This window comes from Henckelia pumila, chromosome 3, assembly GCF_033568475.1.
Source record: "Henckelia pumila isolate YLH828 chromosome 3, ASM3356847v2, whole genome shotgun sequence".
NCBI lineage: Eukaryota > Viridiplantae > Streptophyta > Magnoliopsida > Lamiales > Gesneriaceae > Henckelia > Henckelia pumila.
In genome coordinates, this window is record NC_133122.1 from 60,042,589 (window position 1) to 60,063,882 (window position 21,294).

At 36.9% G+C, this 21,294-nt stretch overlaps 3 protein-coding genes across 7 annotated transcripts; 1 reads left to right on the plus strand and 2 right to left on the minus strand.

Moving 5' to 3' along the window:
• Positions 1-2,240: 2,240 nt before the first annotated feature.
• Positions 2,241-10,625, plus strand: LOC140886303 (cysteine-tryptophan domain-containing zinc finger protein 3-like). 4 transcript variants are annotated; one of them, XM_073292841.1, is made up of 14 exons: positions 2,241-2,756; positions 3,211-3,283; positions 3,387-3,517; positions 3,646-4,014; positions 4,100-5,328; positions 5,896-6,311; positions 6,434-7,899; positions 7,988-8,145; positions 8,356-8,516; positions 8,842-9,002; positions 9,179-9,686; positions 9,769-9,847; positions 9,941-10,213; positions 10,360-10,625. In XM_073292841.1, exons 1-11 carry the CDS (start codon positions 2,661-2,663, stop codon positions 9,362-9,364), a joined length of 4,446 nt encoding a protein of 1,481 aa, XP_073148942.1. In that variant the 5' UTR covers positions 2,241-2,660; the 3' UTR covers positions 9,365-9,686; positions 9,769-9,847; positions 9,941-10,213; positions 10,360-10,625. The 4 variants fall into 4 exon arrangements, with proteins under 4 accessions (XP_073148942.1, XP_073148940.1, XP_073148943.1 ...); XM_073292839.1 differs by having other exon boundaries at positions 9,179-9,847; XM_073292842.1 differs by having other exon boundaries at positions 5,896-6,221; positions 9,179-9,847.
• A 443-nt stretch (positions 10,626-11,068) lies between these two features.
• Positions 11,069-17,841, minus strand: LOC140886302 (cullin-1-like). Of its 2 annotated transcripts, XM_073292838.1 has the most exons (20): positions 17,685-17,838; positions 17,108-17,270; positions 16,632-16,731; positions 15,910-16,095; positions 15,706-15,753; positions 15,427-15,630; positions 15,267-15,344; positions 14,183-14,272; positions 14,003-14,083; positions 13,853-13,912; positions 13,494-13,523; positions 13,330-13,416; positions 13,080-13,229; positions 12,945-13,000; positions 12,728-12,848; positions 12,489-12,650; positions 12,238-12,381; positions 11,879-12,097; positions 11,615-11,782; positions 11,069-11,420 (listed from the first exon to the last, which is right to left on the minus strand). In XM_073292838.1, the coding sequence occupies exons 2-20, from the start codon at positions 17,239-17,241 to the stop codon at positions 11,319-11,321; spliced, it is 2,220 nt and encodes a 739-aa protein (XP_073148939.1). In that variant the 5' UTR covers positions 17,242-17,270; positions 17,685-17,838; the 3' UTR covers positions 11,069-11,318. The 2 variants fall into 2 exon arrangements, 1 of the variants encoding a protein (XP_073148939.1); XR_012151509.1 differs by lacking the exons at positions 11,069-11,420; positions 11,615-11,782; positions 11,879-12,097; positions 12,238-12,381; positions 12,489-12,650 and having other exon boundaries at positions 12,766-12,848; positions 13,373-13,416; positions 17,685-17,841.
• Positions 17,842-18,652: 811 nt separating this feature from the next.
• Positions 18,653-21,165, minus strand: LOC140893403 (zinc finger protein GAI-ASSOCIATED FACTOR 1-like). The gene is made up of 3 exons (XM_073302473.1): positions 20,997-21,165; positions 19,741-20,137; positions 18,653-19,655 (listed from the first exon to the last, which is right to left on the minus strand). Exons 1-3 carry the CDS (start codon positions 21,163-21,165, stop codon positions 18,653-18,655), a joined length of 1,569 nt encoding a protein of 522 aa, XP_073158574.1.
• Positions 21,166-21,294: the final 129 nt, after the last annotated feature.

The window sequence follows — 21,294 nt, forward strand, 5'->3', positions numbered from 1 at the left end:
CTTACCCTGCTGCTCCCTCTGGATCTCTCTCCTACCCTCCTCAGAACGCAAGGCTCTACTGACTGCAGCCTCATAAGTAGGGACGTCCGCCATGCGAACGTCATGCTTGATTTGTGCCCTGAGCCCCTCAATAAACTGTCTCATCTTCTCAGGTGCACTGTCAGCAATCAATGGCACCAGGTGACAGCCTCTCTCGAACTGTCGGATGTACTCCACAACTGTCTTGTCTCCCTGCCGGAGACTCATGAAATCTCAAATCATGCTGCTGCGCACGTCCTCCGTGAAATACTTGGAGTAAAACATCCTCCGGAATTCTGCCCATAGCATAGTAGTCAGATTCACTCCCCGTGATGCACTCTCCCACCATAAGTCTGCATCACCCTTCAGCATGTACACTGCGCACCTCACCTTGTCCGCATCAGTCAACCCCATATAAGCAAAGATGCTCTCCAAAGAACGGATCCACCCCTCAGCAACGAGTGGATCTGTGGCACCTACGAACTCCTTCGGTCCCTTCTTCTGGAACCTCTCAGCCACGTCCTCATCATGGGACAGTCTCGGACATGCCGCCTGCTGCTCCAACAGAGCAGTAATTCCAGCCATCATATTTGCATTGGCTTGCTCCAATGCTGAAAGAGGGTTCTGCGGAGGTGGGGATTCCTCACGCCTGTTAACTGGTCTCGGAGGCATTCTGCACCACCACATATTTCTTTACGTAAATCGACATGCATAACTAAGTACTTAAAAATTTTCTGCTAACATCAATGCTTAAGTCTTAAACATGATACTACTAAATCATACTAAAAGCAATTAAAACTTACAGACCGGTAGCGTGGATTTCTGAGCTCGCATAGCAGTGATGACCCCTCCAAAAATGCGGCTCTGATACCAATTAAAACATCCTAACACTTTTACGGATTTTTTTTTTTATAATGCTAAGTAAAATAAATGTATGGGAGACGAGATTGCCGTTAGTGGATTTTACCTATAACAACAGCTTCCAGGCGTCTATAGGTATGGCTCCTTATGCAGCTTTGTATGGGAGAAGATGCAGATCTCCTCTTAATTGGGATGAGGTTGGAGAGAGGATCCTATTGGGTCCTGAGATAGTGCAGCAGACTGCTGATATTGTGACTCAGATTCGGGATCGCATGAGGACTGCTCAGAGTCGTCAGAAGAGTTATTCAGATACTCGACGACGAGATTTGGAGTTCGCTGTAGGTGATCACGTATTCCTGAAGGTATCACCTATGAAGGGAGTAGTACGATTTGGCCGGAGGGGCAAGCTTAACCCTAGATATATAGGGTCATTCGAGATCTTGGAGAGAGTTGGCACGTTGGCCTACCATTTAGCTCTACCATCAGGGCTAGCGGCAGTGCACAATGTATTCCATGTTAATCATTTGCCCAATGGTTTTTTTTTAATTGAGTTTTTAAGGAGTGAAACTTTTTAATATCACCGAAAACAATTGAATAACATAACATGGCGTGATTTTCTTGTGGGAAAAAACAAAGAAAGAGTTATCTGATTCAATGTTTTTTATATATTAAAATTGAGTAGGTCGTACTCGAAAATTTGATATATTTTAGAGATCATAATTAATTATCATAAATATATCTTATTTAATACATAAAACTAAGATAAACAGCTAAACACATGTTGTTTGCTCGTACTTAAGTTAATGTATTTAAAATTAAAATTGAATAATAATTTGCATTAAAAGAAATATTAATAAAACTAACAATAACTGAAGAAGGTAGTAATATTTGAACAGAATGAAATCTCAAAGCTCTTCTTAATGGGAAAACGTTAATTTCCAAATATTTATTTAAAGACAAAAACTTCTATGAGATGGTCTCAAGGGTCATATTTATGAGACAGATCTTTTATATGGGTTATCCATTAAAAAATATTATAATTATGTCAAAAGTGTTACTTATTATTATAAATATGGGTAGAATTGACCCGTCTCACAGATGAGACCGTCTCACAAGAGTGTTACTTTTATTCAAATAGCTGTCGTAGTTCTTTTTTTTTTCTTCTTTTTTTTGAAATATCAAAATAATTTTTTTGAAGAAGTATTATTATTATTATTATTATTATTATTATATAGTATAGTATAGTTGAGTAAATATATTAGGTAGGCCATTTCAAAAAATATATATATTAGTTAGGAAAAAAAGTTCCTCAAATAAAAATAAAATAAAATAAAAAGAAAAACGAAAAATCGAGGCTGCTGGACACCATAACCGGAGTCTTGCCTCTTTCTCTCTCTGTAATTTTTCTCTCTCTTCATTTCTTCTGCTCATCGGATTGAGCTTCAGAGATCGCGTTACCCGATCCATTTCCACGATCCTAAATTAAATAAAACTCTCAAATTTGGAGACGATTCCCAGAGTTGTGCTATTTTTTTCTTCGCAGTGTTATAATCTTTTGATATACGCCTCTGTCAATTATTGGAAGCTTCTCCTGATAGGTGAAGATATCTCGGAGTATAAATCTGATCGGGAAAATCACTTGTTGGGTTTTTCTGGGTGTTCGATTTTGTAAAATGGGTCGTTGAAAGTTTCGGAGAAAAGTAAAAGGAGAGAAAAAAGTTATTTTGATATTTGTATCGGAAGCAGAGATGGGAGGAAGGGGTTAGCATTAGGGGTTTGAGATGGAAGAGACTGAGGTTGAAGAAGGTGAAGCTCTTTCTTATCATGGGCAGTATGAAGATTCCACCATTGACCCTGATATTGATCTCTCTTACATCGTAAGCACATTGAATTTCAGTGTCTTCACATCTTTATTTCGTGTTGTAGTGTAATTATTCTCTCTGTAATGTTAAATTGAATTGTAGTTATGTAGTAAGGCTGAATTGCACCTTTTTAGCTGCAAGGCATCTCTATTACTCTCTGATTGCGGTTACTTTGTATGTTGGTAATTTTTCCGCCAGGTGTTATTATTTTGGTTTCAATCACATTTTAAAGCTGAATTTATTGCTAGCTTAAATAGTTAAAGATGGTGGGTTAGCGTTCTTTATCTTAAATTGATGCATGTTCAGCTGTTAAGAGACTAACATGGGAGTTGATGCATGGGTTTCTAGTTTCCATCTTTTTGGCGAAGACGAGATTGATATAATAGATTTGTGCCCGAGATTATACACACGGTTGTAGTAGAAATGTAGAATGCAACTCTAATATTTCTTAATTTGAACTCTTTTGAAGGGAGAAAAACTTGAAAGTGTTTTGGGCCATTTCCAGAAAGATTTTGAGGGTGGTGTTTCAGCTGAGAATTTGGGTAAGTTCGAGAAAGAATGTGGCTGATCGCATAAAGTTAGTGCAAGGTGACTGTGGGTTCAGAATAAAATGTTTATTGATCAGATATTCAAATTATTAAACAGGGGCAAAATTTGGAGGATATGGTTCATTTTTACCTACTTACCAGCGGTCTCCATCTTTGTCCCGCGCTAAGAGTCCACCAAAAGTTAATAACTGTGATACTCCAGTATCCCCAAGAAAGCTGCGGACAGAGGTAGATACTTGTAGATATTAATCTACGTACTTTTCTGTTTGCTATCTTCCACTCAAAATAGAACTAGAGTTTCTGTTCAACATGATACCCAGGTTCACTTGAGCTATTTGACTTGTTCTCTGATTTAGGATCAGAGACAAAACTCATTAGCTTCACCAAGCTCTTCAACAACAGCAAGATTACCTGATGCTTTTGGAAAGACTGTGTCAATTGAAAATTCGTTGAAGGGCTTACCATCTAGACGTGTTGATGAATCAGGTTTTAAATGTGGAGTCATTAAGAAATCTATAAATCCTTCTGACCTGAAATCTCTGAAGGTTCGGATCAAAGTTGGCTCTGATAATTTGTCGACACAAAAGAATACTGAAATCTACAGTGGACTTGGTCTGATGGTCTCTCCATCCTCTTCATTGGATGACAGTCAGGAACCCACTGTTCAAAAACTGAGTGGTAACCGTTCGGACGCGCCAGAGAATTCTCCTACAAGTATTCTTCAGGTATCTGTAAATCATTGTCTCATTTTTTGGAGATAATATGGCCTTTACCTTTCTTAAACTTCACATTTCTACTCTGTTGGATCAGATAATGACATCCTTCTCCGCGGTTCACCTTTTATCCCCTCTATCAGAAGATCTGATTTGTTTGATCGAAAAAAGAAAGATTGGTGGTGATAATGGATCTGAATTCATTGACAAGGAACGCACAGAAAATTCTAGGATGCTAGCAAATGGATCTCTTCCTGGTAGGGGTGATCAGAATGTTGTAGCATCTGAAAAAACTTTGGCCTCCATTGAATTAACAGATCGGAAGAACTTTTCCGGCCAGAGTAATTGTGCCGCAGCTATAATAAAGGAAAAAGAAACTGATTTTGACTCATTGCACTGTGATGAAATGGTTTCTAATGCTTTGAAACTTCCACTTATATCAAATTCGCAATATAGCATTGCTGATGCTGTAAAAGGTATGTGTACGACTGCTACAATTGTTCCTTTAAATGCTTCAAAATCTGGGGTGAAAGGAGAAGCAGGTAGAGATATTATTAAGAAAAATTTGGACAGTGAATCTTCCCTAGAAATTGGCAGGATTGAGAAGTTGGGTGAAAGGCTGGGTTCATTAGGCAAGGATTCAGAAAATAAAAAAGAAAATTGTAGCAGCACTGCAGCTTTCTCTCAGAAGAATGTTCTCAAAGAAGAAAAATCTAATGCTTTGGATCAATCTGAATCAAATGTCTCCAAGGCAAGAAATGAGCTCAGTGTTGAAACTTCTGATCTTCCGAAGAAATTTGTGGCAGCACATATGCAAAAAGATCAGAGAATGGTTGATTCTTCTCTGATTTCTAAAAGTGGAAAGAACTCTCATGCTAACTCTCTTGTATCTAAAAATGATTCGCGAGATCTTCAGAAGGACCCTGAAAAATCTCGGGAGATGCATCTTAAGGACTTTTTTGGAGACCTTGGATTTGAAGAAGAAAATGATGAATCAACTTCAAGGGAAATTCCTTCCTCTGGAAGACCAAAGGATACCCAACTTTTGAAGAAACGAAATTCGAGTGAATATATCAACACATCAAAAGAGAAATCTGAGAAATTTAATGATAAAAGTGCTGAAAAGCTTAATCCAACAGAAAATTATCATAGAATGCCTTCTCATGTGGCACCACCTCCAACATCTGAAGCTCAAACAGGAGTGGCTCCTATTGTTAAGGAAGACTGGGTCCTTTGTGACAAGTGTAAAAAATGGAGACTCCTTCCCCTGGGTACAAATCCCAAGAGTCTTCCTGAGAAATGGCTTTGTAGGATGCTTACGTGGCTGTAAGTTTTATGGACGTTACAGTTTATGTTGTTACCTTGATCATCATATATATATACACACACATACACACTAGGAGAAAGAGCATGTGCGCTGCATGTGAAAAATTTATAATTGGATATATGTTTATTAATATCTAATACATAATAGTGAAGATATATTTGATTGAGAATATTAATTAGCACATAATTTGATTAATTAATGGTGGGGCAATAAAGTAGAAAATGAAGGGTACAAAAGTAAATTCACAATTCAAAGTGGTGTATTTTTAGGTAAAAAAAATATGTTAGATGTTAGATAGATATGTATATAGTAATCACGTGATTTTTTATTGTTAGTGATACTGGTCTAGATGAGTGAAAAATTTTGTATATTGTATCCAAGTTTATTTGTCCAATGACTAATCAACTAACAAAAAGTTGATTGGAAACCATGGGCCTAATGCCTTCGATGGTCAAGTTTTGTATGATTCTTTGTTAGACAAATTGTGGTGATATTTCACGGATCTCTGTTTCTGTTTAAACTAGTTCTTCAGTCCTAAACATCTTATTATTCTTCCATTATCATAGGCCTGGAATGAACCGTTGTAGTATACCTGAGGAGGAAACTACCAGTGCTGTAAGAGCACTGTACCAACCTGCTGCTGACTCAATTCTTGCCCCTTATTCCGAGAGGCATCATAACCAGCTTCACAATTCTATTTCTGCTGCCGTGGGGGTACCGTTGGTTGATGCTGGGTGTCCTGTTCGAGAGCACCAAAATATTGCTGACCTTAATGAAACAACGGGGCAGAAGAAAAAACATAGGGCAGATCATTCATCAAGTTTATTTGATATTGATGGTTCCACTCACTCTGCAAACTCACGGAAGAACCTCCCAACATCTTCTAAAAATGGTACAGTAAACATAGGAAATCACTCTCCTCTAGACACCCGTGGATTTCAGAGTAATAAAAAAGAATCACTTTTCAGTTGTTCTAAAACAGGTACTGTGTCAGTTTCCTAAATAACTATCAAATATTTTATGTATTTTTCCATTATTTAGCTTCTTGGGTTTTTATTCTGTTATATTGAAGCCTTTAAAAAAAAATTCTATATACATGAACAGGTACAAATCTGAAGATAAATAACAAGCTAGAGTCTGATGCAGATGATTCTAGAGCATCTAAAAGAGTGAAGGCCGAAGCACATTTTGATAATGGAAAGTGGGGTTCCGAAAATGGCGGGCCAACCTTAAATGCAGGCACGGTAACGACCAATGGTTTCTCAAAGAAATCATCAAGGCACAAGGATACAGGTGGCAACATGAAGAAGGATACAGGTTTGAGTCATGAAATAAAAGTTCCAGATGATGGTTTGGTGCACTCGAGAAAATTTGATAATAATGACTCCGTTCGAAAAAGGAAAGGGAAGGACTGTCATGGCTCTCAAAGTTGCCATCAAAATTCTGGTGATTTTGTTGATGGATGGGACAGTGACCAGCTGGAAAGAAAAAAAGCTAGAGTTGTCAAGTCTGGAGGAAAAGGCTCGAGTGGAAGCAAATCCAGAGCCGGAACTGATGAGAAGGGCAGGACTATAGATAAAAAGAATAACAACCAATGTTTAAGCAATACTCTGGTGGAAGATTGTTTGAAAAATGATAGGGGTTTAGTCCATCCATCTGTTGCTGCCAATTCTAGCTCTTCCAAGGTATCTGGCTCACATAAAAACAAAAGCAAATCTCAGGAAGTTAAAGGTTCCCCAGTTGAATCAGTTTCTTCATCTCCTTTGAGACCTTATAATGCTGATAAGGCCCCTTCGATGAGAGAGAAGCTCTTTGAAAAAGATGATTTTAAGGATCCTTACTCTTCCACCGCAGTGAGTCCAAAAAGGATTTCAGGTGGTGAAGATGGGGGAAATGTTCGAAAAGAGGTGATGAAGAAAGATGTTAGTCGCACTATCGATAATAGTGCTTCGAACATGAAGAAGTCAGAAAAGGTGTCTTCACATTCGAAAGATAAAACTCATACTTCTGTATCTGATATGGATAAAGACAAAATCAAGGAAAAGAGCAAGAGTAGAAAAAACAAGTTTGACCATAGGTCTCCCGCTAAGATTGACAAGTTTGTTAGCAAGAACGATACTGCTGGAGGAACGTTAAGCGAGAGCAATAAAGTATCGGATAAGTCAAAATTTGGAGGTCATGATGGCCAAGATGTCACCAAAAGCCAAGATAAAAAGCGCAATCTGGAGGAGAAATCACTCAAGAGAAGTAACCTGCCTGAAGCAAATGGAAATGGGATATCACAGTCACTTCCACCTTTAGGGAGAGTTGAGACTGAAACAGTTGCTACTCTCCAACCTGTCACCGGATCTCAGAAAGAAAATGGCGTGGAACTTTTGTCAACAAATCAGTATAAGAAAGCTGAAAAGGAAAATGGTCGACCTATTAATTTAAGACATCCCACCCCAAATTCCCACAAGGCTCAGGATGTTGAAGCCTCTAGTCCTGTTCGAAGGGAGTCCTCCAGTCATGGTGCTAACAATGCTTTAAGAGAGGCCAAGGACCTCAAACACTTGGCTGACCGCCTTAAGGTTTGTTCATATCATATTGATTCTGACATAGATATTGAGTTGTTTGTAGTTGTTTGTAGTTCTTCGTAACACGAGTTCATTCTTGCAGAATTCTGGGTCACCTGAAAGCAATGGACTTTACTTCCAAGCTGCACTCAAATTTCTCCATGGAGCGTCTCTGTTGGAAACTGGAAGCAGTGAAGGCTCTAAGCATAATGAGATGATGCACTCAATGCATATATACAGTAGCACTGCGAAGCTCTGCGAGTGAGTTTTTACTTTTTACTACATTGTAGTTAGACCTTTATGGTGTCCTAATGTGTGATTGTTTAAAAAGTGTTAATTCTGGTCTCTAAGCCAGTAACTTGGTCCAAAGCATGTACTTGTCATAGTTTGTATGATGACTAGCTTCTTGTAGGGAAATTGTGGTTCATGCATAGCATTTGTTCTTGGTATTAACTAAATAATTATTGCCAGGTTTTGTGCCCATGAATTTGAAAAGTCGAAAGACATGGCTGCCGCTGCATTGGCTTATAAATGCATGGAGGTTGCTTATATGCGAGTAGTTTATTATTCACGTTCCAGTGCAAATAGGGACAGGAATGAGTTGCAAAATGCTCTGCAAATTGTTGCTCCAGGTATTGATCCTTATTAATGGAAAAAACTCACAATTAGTGATGGAGGTAAATGTCAATTCAACTCGTAATACTTTGGACGCTGCCTCAGTCATTTTTGTTATTTCTTTCTCAGTAATTAGTAATATTATCTCCTCGTATCCAAAGCCAAATCCAGATAAAGACAATTATTATTACTCATTCCTCGAATTCTTTTCTTAGTGAATGGATGTGATATACGCACGTTGCACTGAGCAGATATAAAGTTAACTGTTGTTAGCTGATAGAACCGAGGAGAACTTTTGCCTTCCTAATTGCAGTTTTTGTCTGTTTCATAATTACCATTCAGGTGAATCTCCTTTCTCCTCCACCTCTGACGGTGACAACTTGAACCAAGCTACTACAGACAAGGGCAATGTGGTAGCTAAAGTTGTAGGTTCTCCTCAAGTTTGTGGAAGCCATACTATCACTTCTCGAAATCGTTCTGGTTTCATCCGGCTTCTAAACTTTGTAAGTGCAATTACATCTTCAACGAATAATATAATTGTAGCACTGGATAGTGTTAATCTATTTAGTTTCTTATCCGTGTACTTGCAAATTGTAGGCTATTTTACTGACATCATTCAATCCAGTACTTGTTTTTTAGATTATAGTTTGTGTAAGTTATTGTGTTTGTATTCCTTCAGGCACAAGATGTTAACTCTGCAATGGAAGCCTCAAGGAAATCAAGAAACACATTCACAGCTGCGATATCAAAACTTGGAGAATCAGACATTTGTTCTCTCAAAATGGCGCTCGATTTCAACTTCCAAGATGTAGAAGGTTTATTGCGCCTTGTTCGAGTTTCAATGGAAGCGGTCAATCATCGTTGAACTACCTATTATGTTTCTAAAGCACTCATCTTGAATTTTTCCCTTTCATTGTTTTCTGCTGGTATACGAGGAAGAAAATTGGAGAGGCCTCTTGAGTTTCGAATTCCATGTTGAGTCATGGGCCTGCTTAAAGATCACCATCGTAGCAGTGTCATTTATCTTTTGATAAAGAAGACTAAAGGCCTCAAATTTCAATCGAGTCAGGTTAATGATATTGATAAAGCCTTAAATGGGTTCATATTGGGTGATGTGAGAACAGAAGAAAGATAATCTTGAGATGGTAAAAGTCACCAAGTTTAGGCTCCAATGTTCATTACCGAGGGTTGGTGATTCTGTCCCCTCGCTTGTCTAGAAATTCAATCTTAAGAGGACTTATGGTCGAGGCATCTGTAAACCCATTGCAGGTGCATGATAAGAAAAGTTGATCCAGCGGATAGCACTAGATTCAGCAGATTTATTCAAGAAAAGTGGACTATATCACAGGTTAATTTCCTTTCAATATTAAGTTCTTGTGCGAATAGAATTTGCTCTCTTTTCTTTTGGCTCTTACACCTGTTGTGATTAAACGTTCTGCAGGTCTGCTCATAATGGTTTTCACATATTGTACCTTGTATTCATCTGGATTTATAGAATAAATTATGGAAACATGTATAGTTAAGTCTTAAGAAATAAAATTTTGATATTTGCCGCCCTTAGCGAAAGGATTAAGAACGATTCCTCCAGCGGATGTACATGTAAAATTTGATATTGCGTTGATTTTTCGAGGAATAAGGGCTGCCTGAAGCTATTAGTCTTGCTGCAATGTCTAATTTTTCGCCTATATCGACGCAGATGCTCTGCAGTTGGCAGGTATTTTTAGAATGTTTGTATTTTCAAGTGGATTGCTCAACAAATTGCTTACATTTTGGACTCTTGTTGTGTACCATTGCTGGTGTGTTTATCTTCCTCTCCTCTCCCATGGCCTTTTGGTGCTAATTAGATTACTATTTGTGCAGGTAAATCCACAAGTGGAAAGCATCCCAATAATAAGAAGACGTGACCTAGTTATTCCAGCCCCGTCTCTTGTTTATTGGGGCAAAAAGATTTACTCTAATTGTTTGTATATATGCACATACTTCCCCTTGAAGTTAAAAAGTAATAATTTTCCTTCACAAGAAGGATGGGACCCAGAAACATCTAATTTCTTGAACTTGTGAAGTCTACAAAAACTGAACGATTCCCACATACCATGTTACGTTATTATTATTTATTATTCATTTTACGACCCGAGCATGGTTCTCACTTCTCTGGAATGAATCGTGAATCGAATTCAACTCACTGAAAAATTTAAACTATAAAGTGTTTTATGATTAGAACCAATTATAACGATTTGGTTATAAATAACAAAATATCCCTTTTATTATAAAATGTTTGGACAATTAATTTAAAAAGTGATTATTTTGAATTAGTTGTGAGATAGGCGAAAAGATGATAAGAGGTATCAAAATCATTAATTATTAATGAACCATGAGTTTCAAAATTGTGGCCAGGGGTGTATCTACAAGTGGCAAAAACCAATTAAAGAAGAACGTGGAGCCTCGGTTTCCATGGCATTTTAAACAACAAAATCGTGATTCACATGTATTACTCGGTGATATGGATATATCATATATATTATCAAAGGCATAAAAGAATCGGATCAAACAGCGAGCATTGTCAAAAAAGATTGTGAATATATTATACGGTTTAAGAATCATGGTGATCACTTATTACTCTGCCAAAGTTGGTGGCCAAAATAAATTCACAAAGCTCCCCCAGAGCAGAGTTCAAAGTAGATGTGCCTACTCTAATTCTGGTATACTGATATATCATAATGTAGTATGTACTAGCAATGGGATGTGACTGGAAACGACCAAAATCAACTAAAGAGCCAAACCAAGAACAGTTGGACAGCAATACCGCTGTATCTGTCAATTCAGGCCAAGTACTTGAACAAGTTCGGGTTCTCTTTGTCCCTCTCCAGGTAGTCTCGAGTTATGAGATCTTCAATACGCTTCTTAATCGCCTTAAAATCAGGCTGCATCAATAAACAGTGTTAATACTAAATCCAACTTTCAGCACAAGGAATCAGGAGGTCAATAGCAAAGAGATTCAGAGGGATTTACAACAATATATAAAAATTCAACCTATAAATCATTTATTTCATGTGCCTGAAATAACCTAGGAGTCAAGATCACCAAAAAGGTGGAAAAAGAATTTCTAAGATCACACCTTAAACATGCGGCTCAACTGTTCGACACACTCCAGGACTAACTGTTGATGGCCCAAAACTTTACGACTTTTCATTATGCGTACAATTGAGGCATCAATTGCATAGCGCCTATCCTTGTCAACATCTTCAACCACCTTTTTTCTTTCATCCACAGGGGGAAGAGGGATCTGAAACACCAAAAAGGGAATACAGTGTTCTTTACGAAGTGAAGTCGACAACAACATTGTGATAGACTAAAAGAGAAGATAAAACGAACGGCTAACCCTGATCCTTCTCATCCTGTCTGTGAACTTCGAATTGAATGTGAAATAATCATTAGGCGAAACCGTTTTATTATTTGGCTCCTTGTTTAAGATCTTGTACTTCGCACATGAAAGTGACTGAAGCAATCTAACCAAATCATCATCAGCCAAATTTAACTGAGTCGAGATGTCACCATAACTCAGCCTATCTGCAGAATTGAATAGCAGTAGTACAGCGGCCTGATAAAAAACAAAAAACAAAAAATAGCATTCCAGATCAATCACCCAGCTTTGTTACTCCATAATCCCCTTTTTTTCAGGGTTTTTTTCCACAGAGGGGATGGGTTGGTGACTTGTGCAGAATATTACAAATAATTAACCTGATATGTTCCCACGATTAGCTCAATTGGTTTCTGCTCAAACCTTGCATTTATGTTGCAGGTTCCCAAAGAATAAATCCATGTCAATTTCCTGTGTTTTGTTTTGGTTTGATAAAACTCCTTGAAAACCTCGACACACTTCACCTGAAACAAAAGTTGCACAAAAGATCATTCACGAGTTATCCAAACAAAAACATCACGGTTAAAAAGGTGGGAAGAAAGGGAATCCATTAACGGAGAAAGGATCACACCATCTCCGCAGGTAGACTCAGATCTGAAGATTTGTAACTTGGCCAAAATCCAGTCGTGAGAACAGTGACAGTCAAATCTATCCCAGGATTGGTAGCTTGGTTGTTGTGGAGATATTCTTGGAAGTGGTTCTGGTTTTCCTTTGCGAGCGTCAAATCAGTAACCTGAAAGTAAAACCCTCAAAATTTTAAGTCACAGTTGTACGCGTGATATTTGAAGGAAGTAACAAAGCTTGATTTACCATTCCCTCCATCTTTGAAGTGAACTGACCACCACACTGCTGCTTTAACTTTGTTAAAATAAGCCTCTCATGGTCATCATTAGCACTTTTATCAAAAAGCAGTCGACGAGACAGCTTCTTCCTACAAAAAAGCAAAAATGGGCATAAATATGAACATTAAACATCAAATTATAAAAACTCAAGTAATGTGAAAAGTGCCAGTAGAACATCTTGTCACCTGTAGAACTCAGCAAAGAGGTCCTTGTCGCTAATATAGATCAGGAGCTTTACCACCTATGAGAAGGTGCAATAAGCCATTTCTTTATAAGAAAGTTTCCATATGAATGACTGGTGTTAACAGAAATAATGTTACCTTGTCTAATGTTTCCTCAATGACTTCATCACTTAGTTTTTCACTCCCACCTTTCTTAAGAATATTGTCACAGTATGCCGCCAGTAGTTCAGCACTTGAGACGCCGGTGACAACTTTATTGCAGAAGACCTCAAAAGCTTCCTTGAGAGACTACATAATCAACAAAAATTCAGTAGTAAATCACAGAAATGAATGTAGTTGATCTTCTACATTGAAAACAAAATTTTAATTCTATGCTTCCGGCTTAAACCTTGTGAAACAGGGTGTTATTGGAGAAACAATCCATTACGTACGCAAAATACTTGTCATGAAGCTCAATTACTTTCCTCACAAATCCCTGCAAAGGTAAATAAAAAGTTACACCTTTCTAAAACAAATAAACTACTTGATGAACGCCATAGACGAAACTATTACCTGCTCTTGTGTTCCACCAGCATTCTCTGACTATAAAAAGCAGGTATTGGTTCCCATTACAACATATATGATAAACAAAGAACAGATTAGTTTGAAAACACCACTGAATCAAATTTTTAACATTTAAATAAGAAGCAAGACATTATCGATTATTAAAACCAACAAGCATCGCAAACACAATTGTAGAGCATAGCACAACAATCTCACATAATAAGTTTAATTTTACCACATTATACAAGGTAAATAAGCACAAGATCATTCAAAGAACCTTGATAGTCAAATGTGTTTACTTCACATAAAATTAAAAATACTATGCCTCAGAAACTTTGAACGTCAATATAAACCATCAATTTACCGACCTTATTACCACCAGCTTCTTCAGCCTGCTGAACCAAAACCATGCCTTCAGAGGTAACATGCTGCACCAAGCAAATATCAAACGTGCTAGGGCATTAGGAATCGATGATAAATGCCAAGAGATAATTCAAAACTATCTAAATACCACATACCTGCTTGAACATATTGCCAACAGGTTCCAATCCCTTGGGAACTTTGTGAAAGAGCCTATACATCCTGGAAAGATCATCTACCTGTACCCATCAAGAAAGCAAAGAGCGCAACAGTCATATTTCTCCTTAAAGCTAGTTAAATGGAGAATTTCTTCAACTAATTGACAAAAGCTAAAACACCTTGTCATCTCTGAGTAAAGCACGGCATCCAGAATGTTCTTTTTCCAATAACTGGTTAGTGTATACAACCAACAATTCATTTTGTACTTTCTGCATCACAGTGAGCTTATATGAGAACCAGTATGAAGCGGATTAGACAAATTTCTAAACCATCAACAATTAAGTATCACTTCCACAAACTTGTTCAGCTGAAAAATAATAAGAAAAGCTAAAATGGTCAGAGCAACATCGAACTTGGAGTCAATTAAACATCACAAACGAGATTATATTTCCGATTTCCGGTTTCCAGCCAACTAACTCTCATCAGAGTCCATTTTCACCAAAAGATTAGAACAAACATCCAGTCCATACAAGTCGACCATGCCAACTTCAGCCCAATGCAGATCACAAAAATTTGAACTAACTGAAACAACAGAGCTGAAGTACTGACAAACTTGGATAGTCTGGAATGGATTTTAAGAACCTCAGCAAACTTATAGTAGACCAAAATCAGATCAATTATTTTTATTTCAAATCCAAGTTCCATTTTTTAAACACTGGGACCGTTTGGACATTTACTTTAAAAACAGTTTTTGTATTTTATAAGTGAAAAAACTCAAAGTGTGTTTGGATATGATTTTTGTAAAATGTTTTTGAAAAATATTTTTTAAAATGTGTTATCCAAGTATAGTTTTAAAAGATCACTCGTGAGATGTTTCTAGATGTTTTTGGAATGGAACTATGTAAGGCAAAGTGAACAACGTTACTTTTGAAATGTTAAAATGTTTTTGTAAAATAGTTGTCCAAACACATTTATTCTTAAAATAATTTTTAAAACATTTTATAAAAAAATTTTAAAAAACACTTTTATAAAAACGTTTTGTAAGTACATGTCCACACGGAACCTGAGTTACTATTCATTATTATGCACATTTGAGTGGTAAAACACTAAATAAAGCATCAACTCTTCATATTAACCAACTATTCTCGAATACAACTTAGAAGAAGATTGCAGGTTTGCGAAGTTCAGGGCATGAGTCAAGTTTACTATGCTTTACACGCTAGACCTAGAAATTTGAACTATAAAATAGAATAAAACACCAACCTCCAAAAGTTTTGTCTCACTGCTTGAATGCAAATAATGAGAAACGCGGTCCTTTTCCTTTCGCAAGCACTCCTCTGCCTGTTGTTTATACATTCAAATAGGTCTTATAAACTAAAACAGTAATTTACCCCACTAAAGTAAAGTTGCAAATGATATTTACCTTCAACATGTAATCAGGACAAGAATCGTCCACAATCCAGTTTGATGCTTTTCGAGAATAGTAAGCAGCGGTGTCATTAAGCATGGCATCTTCAAAGTCTTTCTCATAGTAATCCATCTGCCCCATCCCAATTTCCACAAATATATCTAGTATATTCTTCAGCAAAGCCCTGTCAATCTGCTCTCCTTCGCGTTCTTGATCAATCTGCCATTTAAGGAAAATTATAAACCTTGAACAGCATTCAGAGCAACATATTGCTTGTTAAAGAAAAAGCCTTGCCAAGGTAATGACTGCATCTCTGGCTTTGAATCTCAACTCGAGGTACACCTATCATCAATATTCAAACCGTGAATCAGCAGATGCAAAGATATTGATAAAAATTTCAGGTCAGGCAGAAAAATGATGGTGCATGTGGTCAAACAGTTAAAAAAGAAGACCAGGATCACTGAATAAAAAGAGGCGAGAAAACAGATTGCAACCAACCAGATCTCGAAAGCAGGCCAGCCCAACTTCTTTCAGAGAAGGAAGTGACCTCCGAGTAACAAAATATCGATCAAGATAGTAAAAGAAACGTGATAGCCACCTGACCATGACTTTATGATTAGCCCATCTATTTACAAGCTCCCTCAGCATGTACTCATCATGCTTTTCTCTCAAAGATGGCAGGACCTGGTAGATAAAGATTGACCCATTCATACCAATGATATCAGTTCCAAAAAATGACATCTCAATGGGAGGAAGATATTAAGATATTCCACTCATAAATAAAATAATGGGGTAGGTAAAATCTAAGGTGGACGAATGTTGTCGAATTCATCCATATGCTGAACATTGAAACTTAATTATTCTAAACATAATCAAGCTCAAGTTGGCATCAAAATTTTTATACCGGAATACATTCCATTCTAGAGCTCTAAAAAGCAGAAAGTCAAACCCCAAAAATCACGTACTCAATGCATATAATCCAGAAGAGCAAACTTTCTGAAAAATTACTACACGAGTAAATTTTATAAATCAATCTCTTACAGATACACCTTGCTTATAAGCTAATGGATTACGAAATCAGCTAAACTTTATCACAGAAAAAATCAAATAGTGACTAATGAACTTCCGATTCCTTACTGCTGAAGTATACATTACGAAATCAGCTAAAGTTTATCACAGAAAAAAATCAAATAGTGACTAATGAACTTCCGATCCCTTACTGCTGAAGTAATATATGCATCAAAAGATTCTTTGTACTTCTCGTAGAGCTGCTGAGAATAATCATGAGGAGGCTTCTGGGTGCACATATTGTATATGGTACTGTCTTTCATGTCAAGGATAGTAGCTAAAGTTGAATACACAGAAGCACAAATAACACCATGCAAACTGACAACCAAACAAATTCAATAGATAGATAAAAATGCGGTAAACTTTCTTGTTCTGAAAGTAAACAAATTTATTTAGCTACTTCCCTGCAGTGGGAACCATTAATATAAAGTTATACCGTTATAATTAACTATGTGGAAAAGGAAAAAAACTGAATCAAAACATTCTTCCTGTTAAGGAGAAATAGGATACGAGTAATGCATCAAGTATTCTTGTGAATATAAGGTTATCCCGTTATAATTAACTTTGCGGAAAAGGAAAATAAAAAAGTTGATCAAAACATTCTTCCTGTCAAAGAGAAATAGGATACGTGTAGTGCATCATGTATTCTTCTGAACTGAACTGTGCATCGGAATGGCCTTCTAAAATCTTCTTCAATTTTGTAATGCCTTCTTGCATGGAATTCCATCCTTCATCCAACTCAATAGATTTCATCTGACTCATCCTGTCTTTATCGAAAACCTTTCCGCAATCTACAGGCATAGTCATCACAGTCACGTCCATGATAACAACAAACAATAGCAGTATTCCTTCTTTTAAGGTGAGAAGCCAGTGTGCAACACACACGAAGCTGATCGCGAAAAGATAATCTAAACCCTAATTCAAACAATGTCCCCTGAATTCAAACTACAAGTCCGATCAAGTCCACTGTCGATCAAACAAAGAAATCAACGATTCTCAAGCCATAACAACCGACCCAGAAATAAAAATAAAAACCATAACTCAAACAAAATAAGACGGGTCGTTAATCACTTGCAACAATACAAAGTTCCACAAAACCTTAACCATAACTCTTGCCTCCATTAAATACCAAGAAGATTGCACAACATCTGGAGAAAAAACAATGTAAAAAAACATGTGATTTGCACGCATAAATGTACGCATACCAAAAACCTAGTACACCCACGAAAGTGAAGTATTGATTTTCTCCCCTGAAAAGAATCACGGACTCGAAGACGATGGACCAAGGTCCGCCAAATGCGCAATACGAAAGCGATTAAATTGTTGAACTTTAAAGTGTTCCCGGAAAAATTGCATTTTATACCCAAATCGGAGAATAGAATAGAATAGATTTAGGTTGACTTCATAAATTTTAATATAATTTCATAAACAATTTTAAAATCTACGCCAACTTTTTGAGTTACTTTCATGAAACATGTAAATTGAGAAAATATTATTTTTTATATTGAAATTATTATTTTCATTATACATGTGTATATATATATATATGAGAATCAGATCAACTTATCTTAAAAAAAAAAAACTCACTTTTTAAAGTTAGTATATATTTATATTTGGAAAAAAAAATTAAAAAATCTTATAAGATTGAAAAAGAACATGTCAGTCAGCAAAGTCCTTTGACTCGGTGCACTCATTATCGTAATATAAAACGAATAAGTTATGAACATGTGTCGTACATTCATACTAACTTTTTTTTTCTTTTCATATATGTATTTTAAAAGATCAAAATATTCATTTAAAAAATTTTCGTACTCAAATATTAATTATGATAGTATTAATTAATTAACATTGAAAATAAATTCGAAATATTAATTAATTAACATTAAAAATAAATTCGAAATAATGAATTTAAAATTATTCAATGTAAATGTAAGCTAACAATATTAATTTATTAGTAATAGTCAAGAAAGCTAGCATTACACACCATTTATGAACTCCACCATTCATCAACTCAAACTCCTCCGATCCCACTATATTCAAGAGTGGTGATCTTTTTTCCCATTTTCCTTACCCGATTTCTACAATTCGAATCCGAGATCTAATTGTAAATGATCTGCTGCAGTACCACATATGGATCTAGCTAGTTCCCCTACTAGTCGTTTTTAGCTCATGATCAGAATGTGTTGTACAATGGCTTTTCTACGTCAGAATCTCCATGTGAGATGTGTTGGTGGAAAGGGTTATGCATAGCTTGGATTCTCTGCTGATTCATGGCTTCCACATGATCCATTGCTCCCCCAACTCCCAAGAAATCAACGGTGGTCATATCATTTCCCCCATGTCCCAATCTTGTAAGATTTCTCGCCATCATGACATTATTGTTGTTGTGTCTTCCCTGTTGAATGCATGCAGAGTTTTGATCGCTCTCCTCTTGTATTTCTGCTAAGTTTTTCAGGAATCCGGCCGCCGCCACCGAGTTTTGGTCGCTCCCAATGAGCATGCCGCCGTACATCACCATATCGTTCATGGCGGATCCGCCATTATCAAAGAGCTGAGACGTGGTAAATCCACCATTCATAATCAATGCCGAAGATTGTTGTTCGTTTTGAGGCTGGAAGTTGTCGTAGTGGATGTTGGTAATGGGTCGACTAGCGCCGGATATCTGGTCGGGGCCGGCCATGCTGCTGACAAAGCTCTTCTGCATCATAGGGGAGTTGATACTATTGCTTGCCGTGGCCCCCATCTGGGCTGCTTTCTGCAGCAGAGCCGTGGCAGACATATGGGGGCCGGATCCCGAAATTTGGCCTAGGTTCTTGTTATCTTGGTGATAGTTGTAGCCCGACGGGGTCGAGTTTGAGCTGAGTTGAAGGCCGGATGAGGTAGAAGGCATGCTTCTTGGGCTGCCGAAGAGATTACCCGAACTGCTGGAGAACATGGCGCCCGCGGCACCGATGTTCATCGGCTTGAAAGGAATTGGAACTAGCTCTTGTTGGAGTGACTTTAAAGGGTTGTTGAATTCCATAGATGTGTTTGTGTTAGCGTTTATAGGCATAGTTGACAATAACTCAGGCATTTGGGCTTGCAAATTGGGGCTCATTAGGCCATTAGTCATTACTTTGCTGTTTTCTTCAGCCAATGCATCACAAAATGCCCTGTGAGTTATGAAGCTGTCTCTCCTGGTTGAAACAAAATCATTCTATAATTCACAACATATTCATTGAAATATATATAATTTGACAGAAAAAAGAAGGACTTTCTTACCTAGAGAAAATGGTTCCACAGTCACACTTATACTCCCTAGTGCCACAAGTCTTTTGATGAGCTTTCCAATCAGATTGAACTGCATATTTCTTGGAGCATTTGTCACATTTCCACTTCTTCTCTCCGTGTTTCCTGCTGTAATGTTTCTTGATCCCGGTGAGATCGCCTAAGGCTCGATTCGCGTTGTTGTGCACGCAGGACGGTTCAGGGCAGATGTAAACACGTTTTCGCGCTTCGGAGGTGGTTCTCTGCTTAAGCTTCCATGGAAGATTGTGACCTCTTCTGTGTAGTTGCAGATTTTGATCCCTTTGGAACCCTTTGTTGCATATTTCACACACAAATCTGTTTGTTGCCATAAGGGTGGTTGGTGATAAAGCAACAACTTCAGCTGTGGGATCTGATTCATAATGAAAAAAGAATTTAAGATTCATTTTTAGTATTTTAGACTTGTAAATTAATTGAGACAGAAAATCAAATTTGGGCAGCGAAAACAACATTTTATATATCCCTCATGTCCATATATTCATATCATGTTAATTACTCGGTCCGTTCTGATTATATAAACTTATTTTTCCACAAAGATTAACAAAAAATACAAAATCATTGGAAAAATAAATTATAAAATAAACTTTTTATTTATCCTTATTTACATTCAAAAAATGATTACACGTTTTTCAAGACATACTAGTTAACAAGAATATTATAAAAGAATAAAAATATGTATTAATATAGCAAATCTATACATTTAAAGCAAACAAAAAAAGAAACGTGACTTATATGATCGAGATCGAACTAATATTCCATATATACTCTATGTTTGCAGCATAATGTAGGGGAATAGCTAAAACCATGCACATGTATTATGTGCAATAAGCAGAGTGAAGAGATGACAATTAATTATTGGTAGTCTTCAAGGCAATTATTGGAAATTTCACAAAAAAAGAAAGGCAATTATTGTACCCTTTTTAAATAATCATATCTCTTGTTTAAGTATGACTTAAGGCAACACAAAGTATATTAAATTCATATTTCTTGGAGCTGTCACCATGTTTGAATAGCACATTTAGAAACACATCCCACGATATTTATTTTTCCTTCTTAATAACTTGATTATCAATACTCCATCTGCTTCAACTGTAACACATCATTCTGTGTGTGTAGATCATATATATAGTGACACAAAATTCTTGGCTTATTATTTCCAAGAACATAAATTTAAAAAGAAAAAGATGTAAGAGTTTAGTTGTATAACTTGCCTGGAGTTCCTGGTAGATTTCGTTTCTTCTTAGCAGTAGAGGTGGAGCCATTGCTGCTGTTCGTGTTCGCGGTCCCGAGCGACTGGTTGCGTTGCAGCAGCTTCTGTTCATGGCTCTGCTGAACTTCTCCCGAAGAGAAACTCCCTTCATCGCCTGAGATATTTGACATTTAGATTTATAGGAAAATATTACTAGTTATGTAATTATAAGTTTATTTTGGTGTCTTTTTTTTTTTTGGGCCCGGTATTGGATTTTCTTTAATTTCTCAAGTTATTTTGGGTTTCTTGGTGGTGGTGCA

Bases quoted from the DNA above. Each gene is read 5' to 3' on its own strand.
- LOC140886303 (XM_073292839.1), top strand. From the start codon at position 2,661: ATGGAAGAGACTGAGGTTGAAGAAGGTGAAGCTCTTTCTTATCATGGG. The intron at 5,329-5,895 runs GTAAGTTTTATG...CCATTATCATAG, and splicing joins TGTAGGATGCTTACGTGGCT to GCCTGGAATGAACCGTTGTA. The intron at 7,900-7,987 runs GTTTGTTCATAT...TCATTCTTGCAG, and splicing joins ACTTGGCTGACCGCCTTAAG to AATTCTGGGTCACCTGAAAG.
- LOC140886302 (XM_073292838.1), bottom strand. From the start codon at position 17,241: ATGAGTCAGATGAAATCTATTGAGTTGGATGAAGGATGGAATTCCATG. The intron at 13,913-14,002 runs GTATGTGGTATT...TGCTTGGTGCAG, and splicing joins TTGGCAATATGTTCAAGCAG to CATGTTACCTCTGAAGGCAT. The intron at 12,849-12,944 runs GTGACAAGATGT...GCTTTTTTGTAG, and splicing joins CTCTTTGCTGAGTTCTACAG to GAAGAAGCTGTCTCGTCGAC.
- LOC140893403 (XM_073302473.1), bottom strand. From the start codon at position 21,165: ATGTCAAATATCTCAGGCGATGAAGGGAGTTTCTCTTCGGGAGAAGTT. The intron at 20,138-20,996 runs GCAAGTTATACA...ATTATGAATCAG, and splicing joins AAATCTACCAGGAACTCCAG to ATCCCACAGCTGAAGTTGTT. The intron at 19,656-19,740 runs GTAAGAAAGTCC...TGTTTCAACCAG, and splicing joins TGTGGAACCATTTTCTCTAG to GAGAGACAGCTTCATAACTC.